At 37.0% G+C, this 14,498-nt stretch overlaps 1 protein-coding gene across 1 annotated transcript in view; it reads right to left on the minus strand.

Annotated features, from left to right (window-relative positions):
* Positions 1–14,498, minus strand: part of LOC150081426 (mitogen-activated protein kinase kinase kinase 4-like) — a 350,096-nt gene that overhangs the window by 31,947 nt on the left and 303,651 nt on the right. The window contains exon 15 of the mRNA XM_090380199.1: positions 7,993–8,099. Coding sequence (XP_090236325.1) covers positions 7,993–8,099 — 107 coding nt within the window. The remainder of the gene's footprint in view (positions 1–7,992; positions 8,100–14,498) is intronic.

Consider the following 14,498-nt stretch of genomic DNA (forward strand, 5'->3'; position numbering starts at 1 on the left):
ATGATATAAAAATTATTTTTTGCATCCAGTTCCTTTGTAACCACATCATAGTATTCGATTAAATTTTTAAGACAAGATTTTCCCTTAACAAACCCATGCTCTGTCTGAATTATTACTGAAGTCTTGTCTAGATGATCCTGCAATGCATCTTTAACTTCATTGAGTGACTTCATTATTTTTCCCAGAAGGGAAGTTAAACTAACAGGTCTGCAAATGTATCCCCAATTTGTGAATTGGGGATACATTTGCACATCTCCAGTCTGTGGGGAGTTTCCCCTGAGTCCAAAGATGCTCTCATAATTATGGCTAAGGGTTTACTTATTTCCTTTGTTGGTTCCTTGAATATAACTAGATAGATCCCATCCACCTCAGGTGCCTTTCTTATTTTTAACTTCAACAATTTCTCCTCCACTTTTCTCCCAGTTATTACAAAATCATTAAGCACCCTGTTACAGTTGGATAAACTTCCAACATTTTCCTCCCTTAATAATTCCTCATGTGTAAATGTAGATGCAAAATACTCATTCAGATTATCAGGTACCTGAGCAGGATCATCAACAATCGAACCATCAATGTCAAGTGGACTAATCTGATTCATCCCCTTCCTTCTAGAGTTTACATAAGTAAAGAAGTCCTTTGCTGTTTTTCTTAGCATCCATTGCCAAAGATTTCTTGTAATCTGCCTTCGCTTGCTTAATCTGATTTGTGACTTGATTACAGACTAGCTTATATCTGCCATAGGCTTCTGTGTCACCTGATAATTTATATGCATCCCATGCATTTTTCTTCTCTGACACGAGTCTCATTAGTTCATCGGACATCCATTTAGGCCTAAACCTTAAACAATACTTCTTAATCAGTATGAAAAGCCTAGTAGCTTACACGATCAGTTCCTTGAATGTTTCCCACTTGGAATTTGCTGTTGATAACATCATCAGTTGGTGTCACTGTACAGAATTTAAAAACTGTTTGACCAATGTAGTCATCTTTATAGAAGCAAAAACACTTTCCTGTATCTCTGATGGTAATTATATCTTTAAGTAAATCGCACATCAGTACACTGTGATCACTGCCACCTAGTGGTTCCTTTATCTGCAAATTCTTAATGCAAGAATAATCACTGCTGATAACCAGAGAGTATTACACTCTCTGGTTGCTTCTCGAACATGCTTCTACAGAAAACAATCATCAAATAATTCCACAAAAGCCTTGCTAGTGTGCAAGTGACCAACAAACAAGTTCTATTCAATATCTGGAAATTTAAAATCCCCCATTATAACTCAATCTGATTTACTGTTCCATTCTACTTCCCTGTACAATTGTTTGTTGTACTGATTAGAGTCATTAGGCTTATAGCACACTCCTATTCTAATTTTCCCTTTTCCAGTGTTTATGTCATACCAAACAGACTCAACATTGCACTGTTCACCCATGTTGAAATACCACCACTTTGCTTGAAGGCTTGAAGTGGTGAAACCCATGTTTAGTCTCTAGAGCAAAGTTTCCGGCATCCCCCTCTCCCCATACTTCTCCCTCAACCCATGCACAGTACTAAGTACTATAGGTTTTGACTTTGACACCTCTCGTGTTTGGGGTTTTCATAAAAAAAAAAAAAAAAAAAAATGTTAACTGCATGCACTTCCTTAGATTTTATGTTTTTCTTAATTAACAACATAACCCCTCCTCCCTTCTTACCCTGTCTATCCTTTCTGTACACATTATACTCCCCAAATTCCAATTCTGCACTGTTTATATCTGTGTAATACCATGTCTCTGATATCCCAACAATATCTGCCTTTCATGTCTGCATCAGCACTTCAAATTCATCAAATTTATTTACTATACTTCTAGCATTGACATACAGGCAACTATTCATGCACCTATTCTTATTCTTTGTTATCCTAACACAGCCCATGTATTTATTTGTTTCATGATGATTCTCACCAGTCCTTGAACCTCCCAGCACCCCACTCTCCAGGTTGCTGCTCATTCTAATAGAAGCAATGCAAGAATCACTTTCACCCCTGCCTGAGGCTACTATTAAACTTTTATTCTGTGAATCCCACCCCCAAGTTAGTAGTTTTCCGACCCACCTAACGCCGCCTCAATAGCATCAGCAAACACTCTTGCACCCCTTCTATTTAAGTGTATCGCATCACTGTAGAAGCAGTTTCTCCAGTTAACAAGCACAGACCATGCTGAGAAAACTTCTACCCCTCGAGCCTTGCACAATCCCTCGAGGACCTAACTGATTGATAAGGCTCATCATATATTCTTTCCTATCATGTCTGGGTAGAATTGCAGACACTTTCAAATTTAACCCAACTCTCAACTTTTTTTTCAGCATTGACCTGTACTTGTTAAGTAAATATGTAGACCTCCTACTCTTAATGTCATTAGTGCCAGTGTGTACAACAATATCGCCCTTTGTGCCCTTAAAAGATGATATTTGTTCTACAACATCATCAGCTTTTTCCCCTGGCAGACATACCCTGGTCCTATTCCACCTATCCTTTTTACTCGATATATTATCCGTCTCCCTGACAATAGAGTCACCGACAATAACTAACTCCTGTGGAACCAGTGCATTCTACCTTGAACATTGCTGCTGTTTTGCCTGATGCACAAGAGTTGAGCTCTGGAGTTGAGTTGGCCAGCTGAGAGCTTGATGATGGGTGCACGATTTTAATACCTTCAAGGGCATCTACCAGACTCTTCAAACTCTCATACACGCCATCAGAACACTGAGTTGGCGCCTAATTTCTTGACACTCTCTGCACCTAGCACCCACAAAGACATTTTCCTTGGCTAGATCACGTCGTGTTCCAGAAATTTCTGCAAACATTTCACAATTTGCACATTTTTTAGGTTGTGATGCATTGGAGAATTGCCCCCATCGGTTCTGGGGGCAATTCTCCAATCCTCCAAGAGAATATTGCTCTTCATTATGTGACTATATTTACTGAATGCTATCCATCCAAAATTTATTCTTCTCTTTACTTCCAGCCATTTATCATTATTACAGCTAATAACCTGTCCCAGATAAGTATATGACTCCACCTTTTCAATTACTGCTCCTTCAATCATTATTTCCCTTTCTGTGGCATACTTGTTCATCATTACTTTTGTTTTAGCCATATTCATCTTTAGTCCAAAATCCTTACTAGCTGTGCATAACTGATTAAGATTTTCCTCTAATTCTTTGGGATCGTGGCTTATGACCACAATGTCATCTGCAAATCGTAAATGGTTTAGGTACTCTCCGTTCACATTGACTTCTTTCTGCGACCAGTCTAATCTTCTGAAAGCTTCCTCAAGGGCAGCAGTAAACAGCTTCGGAGATATTGTGTCTCCTTGTCGAACTCCTTTCTCAATTTTAAATTTGCTACTGTCTTTGTCTAGTCTAATAAAGGAGGTAGTATTCTCATATATTTTCTTCAAAATCATAATATACGGGCTATCAATGCCTTGTCTTTCCAGTGCCCGAAACATTGCCTTATGCTGTATGGAGTCAAATGCCTTTTCATAATCCACAAATGCCAGGCATAATGGTGTTTTATATTCATTTGCTTTCTCCATTAGCTGTGATATTACATGAAGGTGATCCATAGTTGAGAATCCTGACCTAAAGCCAGCTTGCTGTTTCGGCTGATTCTCATCAAGTATTCTTTCTAATCTGTTAGTAATGACCCTTGTGAACAACTTGTAGATGTGGGATAACAAGCTAATTGGTCTATAATTTCCAATTTCTGATTTATCTCCTTTCTAATGCAGCAAAACTATGATTGCATTATTACACTGCTTAGGCATCACACCTTTTCTAATGCACTTTGTGAAGAGCCTTGCCAGTTTTTGTGTTATGTCGCTTCCTCCCAATTTTAACAACTCTACAGTAACTTCATCTTTCCCCGTGGCTTTCTGATTCTTCATTTTCTTCAATGATATTAATTCTGATATTAATACTAAAATCTTCTGAAATACTTGCTTGGTTTAAAAATTAAACTAAACCCAGTTATATGATCAGTAATAAAAAAAAAAAAAAAAAAAACACACTATAAAACAAAATAAAATTTACCAATTAAATGAAAAAAATCAAAAAAAAATTTACAAAAAATTTGCTGACTCACCTACAGCTGAAAATCATTGAAGCTGATTCTGATCGAAATGATGTGATTGCACTAACTTGTACGCTGATTCTGATCTCACCAAGTTTCATTCCAGCTTGTAACTTTTATGCAGGGAACCTGTAATTCCCCCCCACCCCCCACACCAAAACTGAACCCTAAGCTGGGGACTTTTGTCTCCAAAAACAGAGTCACGGTCATATGACAGTTCACAGAGACCACTCTGGTAGCCAAGTTTTTCTGATGAGGCTGAGGACATATGATCATTATAATGAGAAAGGCAACGAGATTGGTTAGGAGAACAAAGGGTGCTCTTACCAGGAGAGGCTTCGGTTCTGCAGATTGTAGCATCTGGAGACTACGCACCTGAAAAATGATCTGATTAAGGTGTTTAAGGCTATGAATGGATTGAGCAAACTCAATGCTGATAGGATTCTTCCTGTTGCTCAGACCAGACACATGAGGGGACACAAATTCAAATTGAGGAAGGACAGTTACAGAATAGATGCGTGGAAGTTTGCCTTTAGCCAGCTGGTGGTTGATTGCTGGAACAAACGTCCATATTTTGTTGTGGAAGTTGATAGCTTAAATAAATTCAAGGAAGAACTAGACAAACTATTGGAGGGAATGAATAGGCAAAATGGGAGGTGTCGTTTTTTTTTTTTGGCTGATGTATAAGCTTGCTTTCTTGCACATCATTTGCCACTGCTAATGATACACAAAAACAAAACATTGGATATTCTTAACTATTTATATAATACAGAAACAGCAATTGGATATTTTAAAGTGATTATATAATGAATGCTATGCACTACTGGGTTTTGAGCAACTTACCCCATTTATCAGAGATTGTATTGTATTTATGAAAATATGATGAGTTTACCCAGAGTTTCATAAGACAGAATTGAGAATTACTGTTTGGTTGAAGATATTGCAAGTGATTAAGAAAGAAAGATAAGAAAGGAAGTTGCTTGAGAGTTTCCTGGTGTTAGCATTGAGATGGAGATGATTTAAAGAATTCACTATGTCACTGGTTCATTTTAAGGCCTGGTTAGGAAAGTTGTGAAATTACCTGGTGTTGGTCAATGCTGAGTTGATATGCTTCCTAACACAATGCACTTTACTGGGTGAGAATTTGAGGAGGGGGTGGCTGCTGAATAGGACAAAACTGGGTTCTGGGAACTAAAATATTAACACAGCTTGTTTTGTTCTATCCAACTAAAAGTTTGAGGATGGGGTTTGCTGAAAATTTGAAGTAGGAAACAGTGGCAAGTTGGTGAGAGGGAAAAGTGCAGGTAGTGACATGTTAATTCATGAGTCAAAAGATAATACAATTGCACAGACTTGTAAGAAGCAGAGCTAGTATTACCACTCATTTACAATATAGCATAAGAGATATTACTTGCTGATGAAGTGGTAACTGTGTGTGTGTTGAAGAAATCCAACTGCTTGCAAGCTCTTATGATTTACAGGCATATAAAAGAGTTGAGAAACTTGAAGTCCAGGAGCTATTTGGATGGGAACTGTAAGAAATGGGTCAGTACCATGGATGGAGCACACAAGAGAATTCATAAAGGTGGAGGACTGCAAGTCAGTGTTAGCTGAAACAGAACAGGATGAGATAGCTGTATTGGATTGGCATAACTGAAGGAATGAGAGAGAGAGAGAGAGAGAGAGAGAGAGAGTTATTAGAAAATAACTTTTCTTTCCTAGCCAGCAAGTTTAAAATATTTAGGAGCTTGATGATGCCACATTAACACATCATGTGATAGATAAAGTTGCTTTTATTGAAATAGCAATTAAATTGCAGACACCTCAATACCAACATTTAAGCAAGTTTTGTGACGTTTCAGGACTATACTGTTTCCTATCAGATTCTCTGACAGGCCTGATGATAGGAAACTGTATTCCTGAAACATTGCCAAACTTGTTTAAATATTGGTATTGAGTTGTTTTCATTTTTTTAATAGCTTTTCAGCATGTACAGCAAAGGGCCAAAATTGCAGCTCATTATGAGGCTTGGAGATCCATGGTAAAAATAGTGGTGGAGGGCTGCAAATGGAATTAATGTACATAGCAAAAAAATAAAAAATAAAGGGCTGCTACGGCACTGCTGTAAATAAAAAGAGATGGGAACAACCATTAACCTTGTGAACTCCTGAGATACTGTGCAAGAGTAGCTGTACAACATTTTCCTAACTTTCTTTTTGCATACCCTTACATATGGGTATTCATAGGAAAAAGCATATACCAAATCAAGACAAATGGATAAAGTGGAAGAAAGAACAGCCAGCTTTCTAATCAGCATTTCTGAAGATATGGTGGGAGCAGTGGTAAGGAATATGCTAATTTGATTGAGAAAGTGTGTTTATAATGTGGGAGTGTACACAAATTTGAAGCCAGTAGTTTTGAAATTTAATTTGAAACCTCTTTAAACACTCTATTACTGCCAATTTGTTTAATTCAATTTTGTAAAGAAATACATGAAATATAAGATTTATAAGTATTTGAAAACAGGTTGTTGTTGTTACTTGGTTTTTAGGAGCATTAACAACTAAGGCCATATTGCTCCGGAGATATGCAGTGATCATTCCCTGACCTTTCTGCATCCTCCGTATTTGATGGGCACAGGCTCGAACCCCGGTCTAATCAAGAAGCGTGTGCTACGCACTGCTGCTCCAGCTCACCTGGCTACGGAAATTGAAAAAAGGTGGCACTAACTTATATACCATACAGTAACATCTAAGAGAAATAATTAGCATTTTAACTGCTGGAGTAAAAACATATTATTTATAATAGCAGATGGATGTCACTTATATGCATTCTGTAGATACATATATATTTATAAAAAAAAAAAAAAAAAACTTTGCTACTGTATTCATTATGTAATGAGTTTTATAAACATATTTAAATAATAGAAGTTAAGTTTATTTTCATACCTATAATGGCTACTTTCTTAATTTTAACAGTTATTAAATGTAAATTTATCAGACATTTTCTTTTTTCTAAGATGGCATAACTGCAAGTAGTTCATTAATTACAGATGTGGGCCTGCATAATGGTATTACAGAGGTGGATCTGTAATATTACTAATCTAAAATGCAAATTACGAGACTCAAAACATCCAGCTTCTTTACTAATTTGCTGCATTGGGCCAATGAAGCCCAGTAATTGGTGTTATACACATAGCTTATATCTTTGATTGGAAATTTTTTTTCTCTCTCTCTCTCTCTCTCACTCACTCACTCACTCACTCACACACACACACACACACACACACACACACACACACACACACACACACACACACACACACACACACACACACACACACACACACACACACACACTACTTTGGCTGCTTGTTTAGATTCAATACATTTATTAACAATTTCGATATAAGGTCCCTAATCAAGGCTACCTGTTATCTGATGAGTAGTGAAATAGTTCTGGAACCAGTAACAATGCTCTAGGCTTTTTAATGAATCAAATTTGCCTTTTTGGCGATATTATTTGATTGAAAATGATATTAGTAACTTTAGGCCGCCTTGTAGATAACACAGTCATTTCTAAAGTGAATGTAAACCCACTTTTCACAATTCTTTCACTGTCACTAGAGAAACAATAGTGTCTTCAGATAGTAGAGAAAGAAAAACATAACACAGTAACTTTATTTTCTCAAATTTGGTTCGTGTTTGTGGTACAGATATTACTGCACCACAACCTGCAAAGACACAATGATATTAATTTTCCATGATTAATGCAAAGTGTGTTATTATAATTTGAACTGCAAACTGTGCTGTTATAATTTGAATCATATTATGTAATGGGATTACAACAAAGTTTATTTCAAATCTAATTTACATACTTTTCCTGTTCCCATCTCCAGTACAACACATCCTATGCTCCAAATATCAACTGCTCTACCATGTCCTTCTTTGCTATCTCGTGTAATAATTTCTGGTGCCATATAAGCTGTTAAAACAAAACAGAACCAGTCAATTATATCAACATAGCATTCCATTCGAAAAGCTGAAGTAAAAAATTGAAGAACAGTTTGAGATGTAGTTTCATCACAGTACCACGATACTGAGGTGAAACTATGTTTGAACCTTCACATTAGTAACTTCAAAAACATAAATGCCTTCATATATTTTTGAAATAAAAATTATGAACTGGTTGTCCACAAAGAATTTAATGTAACAGTAATATGTTGCTGCATATATGTACTTTTTTACTTTCTTGGCAGGAGTTAAAATCAGAGCCAAGTTTTTCACACAGTATCACAATAATGGTAAGCTAAGATGAAAATATTCCCAATTGATTAATGTATAAAAGTAGTATATATAATAAATAAATAAATAAATTTTCTTGTTATACTCCGGCACGACAACCAAGTCAGTGGAGTTTACAATAAATCGCCAATACAAATATTTATCGTATTTAGTAGTCACGGGCTTGAATCCCAGTCTACTCAAGGAATGCGTGCTATGCACTCTCGCTCCTGACCACTGGGCTACGTCAGGCCTAATACATATAGTAAAATAATAGGACTTTGTTAAAATGTTATTGTGGCAATTATAATTTGCTTTCTTAACAAGACCAGATAGCAGCACATGACTGTCAGTCATGTAATGCTATCTGATTCATGGATGATCAGATCTAGAATATTACTTCCCCAAATACTTTGTCATGTTGATGTAAATAACAGTTATTAGTTGATTTAAAAAATGATTTAAAAATCGATTTTTAAATTGATGGCTTGTTTCCCTGTTGCTTGCTTGTCAACTGCATTTACACATAGACTTTAATCATACTTTTCCCAACTTTCTGGTCTGTACCATATCCCCACTCTCATTTACCCATTGTTTCAATCCCACACCACACAGATTCTGTACTGACATGTGCAAGTTTTGAATCTGGGAATGCTTCAGGCTGTTTGTGATAAGAAGCATGATCCTACCCTCATCTTAGTCATGGTCTGTTTATATTCCAGTATAAGGGAGAGGCGTTACAACTAGCTATTTCACATGAGAATTTTCACTAAATATTTAGCATCCCTGTGAACACAAACCACAGTCAATTTCAAATGCATGTACTACTGCACTCCCACTTGACCAGTTGGTTACATCAGGCCTGTATCTTCCCTAAATACATCATATAGGTTAGGTTATATGATGAAATAGGATGATTATATTTCATCATTTTTTTATATGATGAAATATATTTTATAATATTTTATATATTAGTCCTATTATGTCATTATTTCATTAGTTATCCTAATCAGGAGTTCGAATTCACCCATTTTGACAATACTGTAGACAGTTTAGACTACAGTAGTGTAAACTGTGAGAGAGGGTGCTAACTCTCTTTAAAAATTACAGCTGTGAATTATAGGCTCCGAAAAAGCAATGTGTTTGCTGTTTTATTTACCTAATTGTTATTTTATATTGTACTTTATAAGTAACCTTATAGTTCTAGTTACGCTGGTTATTTTAATTTTTAATTTAGATAAGAGTTTTTGTAGATTACTACTTAATATACATAAAACCATTGTTTTGTTCGAATCTTGTAGCTATTGTTTTTGTATAGAGAGTGGTAAGGAATTCAAATTTTTAATTGTGGTAACTAGGTAGCTCTAACTAGGTAGCTCTAACGTAAAATTATATAGCGTAATATGCATCACTGCATTTAGGATTCTATTAGATAGTGTAGTACTGACAATTAATTAAATTTATTGATCTCATTAATTTAAAATATCATGCCCCAGACTAGAGCAGCAAATCAACAGGCACAAAGTGGCAGGAGTGCTGTGACTTGGGGGAGAACTGAGGGGGGGAGGCGATTCTCCAACGAATCACAGCCTAAAAAAATGTGCAACTTGTGAAATGTTTGCTGAACTCTCTTAGTGTGCACCAGGTGCAGAGAGGGTCTAGATATTAGGCGTCACCCCAGCGTTCTAATGGGCATCTATGAGAGCTTGAGGTGTAGAGTAGATGTCTGCGAAGAAATTAATATGAGGGGCCCGTCAAGCTCTCAGCTGCCCAACTCAATGCCAGAGCTCACTCATGTGCATCAGGCAACACAGCGGCAATCTCCAAGGCAGAATGCGCTGGTCCCAAAGGAACTAGTTATTGTTGGTGACTATTGTCAGGGAGACGGGTAATATGTGTAAAAAGGATAGATGGAATATGACCAGGATATGTCTGCCAGGGGAAAAAGTTGATGACGTTGTGAAGCATATATCACCTTTTAAGGGCACAAAGGGTAAAATTGTAGTACACGTTGGCACCACTGACATTAAGAGTAGGAAATCTGCAGATTTACTTAACAAGTACAGGTCAATGTTTCAAAAAAGTCGTGAGTTAGGGTTAAATTTGAAAGTGTCTGCAATTCTGCCCAGACACGATAGGAGGGAATACACGATGAGAGCCTTGTCAATCAATTCAGCCCTGGAGGGAATGTGCAAGGCTCAAGGGGTAGAATTTTATTCAGCATGGTCTATGCTTGTTAACAGGAGAGACTGCTTCTACAGGGATGGGATACACTTAAATAGAAAGGGTGCAAAAATATTTGCTGATGCTATCGAGGCAGTGTTAGGTGGGTTGGAAAACTGCTAGCATGGGGGGGGGGGATTAGGCCTAAATGGTTGTCAAATGAACTAGAGACTCATGGCAGAGAAGAAAAATGCATGGGATGCATATAAATTATCAGGCGACACAGATGCCTATGGCAGATATAAGCTAGTCTCTAATCAAGTCACAAAAGAGGTTAGGCAGGCGAAGGTACATTACGAGAAATCTTTGGCAAAGGATGTTAAGAAAAACAACAAGGATTTGTTTACTTAAATAAACTCTAAAAGGAAGAGGATAAATCAGATTGGTCCACTTGATATCGATGGTTCGACTGTTGATGATCCTGCTCAGACAGCAAACAAACTGAATGAGTATTTTGCATCTATATTCACACATGAGGAGTTATTAAGGATTGAAAATGCCAGAAGGTTATCAAATTGTAGCAGGGTGCTTAATGATTTTGTAATAACAGAGAGCAAAGTGGAGGAGAAAAACATAAGAAAGGCACATAGGGTGGATGGGATCTATCCAGTTATATTAAAGGAGGCGGCAAAGGAACTAAGCAAACCCTTAGCCATAATTATGAGAACATCCTTGGACTCAGGGGAGGTCCCCAGTGGATGTGCAAATGTATCCCCAATTAACAAAGGGGGATTGAAGGTTGACACAAGTAATTAGAGACCAGTTAGTTTAACTTCTGTTCCGGGTAAAATAATGGAGTCAGTGGTTAAAGATGCATTGCATGATCATCTAGGCAAGACTACAGCAATAATTCAGAGACAGCATGGGTTTGTTAAGGGAAAGTCTTGTCTGACAAATTTGATTGGATATTATGATGTGGTTATAAAGGAACTGGATGCAAAAAATAATTTTGATATCATATACTTGGATTTCAGGAAAGCTTTTGACACTGTTGCGCAAGGAAGACTTCTGTACAAATTGGAGCAGAATGGTATTAAGGGTAAGTTGCTACAATGGATAAAAGGGCAGTTGAGTGGGAGAAGACAGAGGGTGGTAATCAATGGGTGTTGCTCTTCGTGGACTAATGTTATTAGTGGAGTCCCACAGGGTTTGGTGTTGGGTCCACTGTTGTTTTGTATATTTATCAATGATATTGATGAAGGTATATCAGGCTTAGTGTTGAAGTTTGCAGATGATACAAAGGTTGGCAGGGTTGTTAATGACAGTAATGGTAGTGTGCTACTGCAATAGGATCTAGAAAATTTGAGAAGATAGGCTGAGAAGTGGCAACCGAAGTTTAATCTTGACAAATGCAAAGTACTGCATATGGGTAGAAGTAATCCCCAGAGGAACGTACCAACTGTGTGGTAGAAAATGAAAAAGACTTGGGAGTAATTGCGTAGTCAGATAAGTTTTCTGAGCAATGCAGACAGGCTGCCAGAGCAGTTCATGGAGTTTTGTGAATAATATACAGCAATTTTGCTAGCAGGGAAAAGGAGGTGATTGTCTCTCTGTATAAGGCAATGGTCAGGCCACACCTTGAGTATTGCATACAGGTCTTGAAGCCTCATTTTAGGAAGGATGTAGATTTGCTTGAGCGTGTACAGAGAAGGGTAACAAGATTGGTGAGGGGAATGAAGGGATTCTCTTACCAAGGGAGACTTAAGTTCTGCAAACTGCAGCAGCTGGAGACTAGGCACCTGCGAAGTGTTCTGATCGAGGTGTATAAGGCCTTGAATGGTTTGAGCACGCTGAATTCTGATGGGATCCTTCGACTTGTTCAGATTACGAACCTAAGGGGGCATAAATTCAAACTGAGGAAAGACAGCTGTAGAATAGATGTGCAGAAATTTGCCTTTAGTCAGTGGGTGATGAATTGTTGGAACAAACTTCCATCTGTCGTGGAAGTTGATTTAAGACGCAATTGGACAAACATTTAGAGGGAATTGTTGTGCGAATTTTTTTTTTTTTTTTGGCTAATGCTACATAAGCTCATACGCTTGCTTTCTTGCATCACATGCCACGATTACTACTACTACTAAGTGCTCTTGTTTGTTTATTTGGTTTTCAGGAGCATTAGCAACTAAGACCATATTGTTTCGCAGATATGCGGTGGTCATTCCCTGACCTTTGCACACCCTCCGTATTTGGTGGTCACAGGCTTGAACCCCGGTGTAATCAAGAAGCATGTGCTACGCACTGCTGCTCCTGCCCACCTGGCTACAGAGGCGCCAAGTGTTCTTCTGTTGTGAAGTGCTGAAGACTACAACGGCTATAAGCTGATCTATAATAGTACTGGAGAAAGAGTTAGACTGTAAAGGCTGATTACAAGAAGTCTTTTATATTTTCATATGTGAACACGAAAAGAATGAACCAGATTAGATCCTTACTTAACGAGTACAGGAAAGTTCCAGATAATTCAGCCGATGCTGATAAACTGAACAGTTACTTTTGCATTAATCTTTACAGATGAAAGACCCTTTGCAAAAAGGTAAAACTATATGGGTAAAGCTGAGCAATATTTTATTTTATTTTTATTAATAACAAGATACACAACAGATAGCCATTAACAGTGTAACCGCAAGCAGAACAATAAACAATTAGTAACAATATGGAATTAGTAAAATTAAAATTACAACAGATTATTCATTAGAAAAAGTTTAAACCCCACAGACAAGTAACGCTCCTGGAGTTGATAGCATATACCCAGTAAATTTTAAGGAGGTAGTAAGTGGGGAAATTCTGTTGGATTTGAGAAGTGCCAAGGTATCACCAATCCATAAAAAATGGTCTTATGAGCAAGGTGAGTAACGTCCGACCAGTTATTATGACTTCAGCATTAGAGAAAATAATGGAGGCAATAATTAAGAATGCAATGATATTTTAAAAGATTTACTCATGAGCTGGATTTAGGAAATAGCACTGCATTCTTAATCATTGCGTCTGTGAGTTTCCCTATTGTTGAAGAACTTGAGGTTGCTATACAAGAGGTTACTATATAAACTGAAACATGCTGGTATGAAAGATTATTGTTCAGCTTTTTCATAAATGGCATTGATGAAGGGATACAGAGCACAATGTCAAGGTTTGCGGATAATATCAAGATCTGAAGAGCAGTTAATGACCACTATGTAATGGTAGAAAGTGTACTGAGACACCATGGGCAGATGCTTATGAAATGTCTTTGTATTTCAGACTTGAATGTGATCTCCACAGGGAGTTTTAAACATTGTCAAATCTGGTACAAATACTAAGTAATTAAAATGTTTTTTGTGAAGTCAAATTAAATTCTTTTATTTCAATAAACTCAATCATTTACCCAAAATTATGTGGAACACAGGGTTATATTTTATTTTAATAGTATTCATAGAATTATTTAGTCCCATGTAAGTTTTTCTCTAAAGAAATTAAATACCATTAAAGTCTCAATGTTTCTATTAATTAATTGACTTAAAAATAATCCTTTGTTACCAGTGTTCCTTCTTTTGACAAGTTTTCACTAGTGAATAAATTTTACATTTTTCAAGTTACTTGTATGTATGTGTATATACACATATATGTACACACACACACACACACACACACACACACACACACACACACACACACACACACACACACACACACACACACACACACACACACACACACACACACACACACACACACACACACACACACACACACACAAAGTAGAGTGTCAATTATCCGGAATAATTGATGCTAGACCTCTTCCGGATAGCCAAATTTTCCGGATAATCGGACGTAAGATAAGATTAAATAAATTTAATCTTACCTTACGATTAAATTAAATAATTAAGATTAATTGAATAAAATA

This window comes from Mastigoproctus giganteus, chromosome 8, assembly GCF_048544385.1.
Source record: "Mastigoproctus giganteus isolate SK-2022 chromosome 8, ASM4854438v1, whole genome shotgun sequence".
Classification (NCBI taxonomy): domain Eukaryota; kingdom Metazoa; phylum Arthropoda; class Arachnida; order Uropygi; family Thelyphonidae; genus Mastigoproctus; species Mastigoproctus giganteus.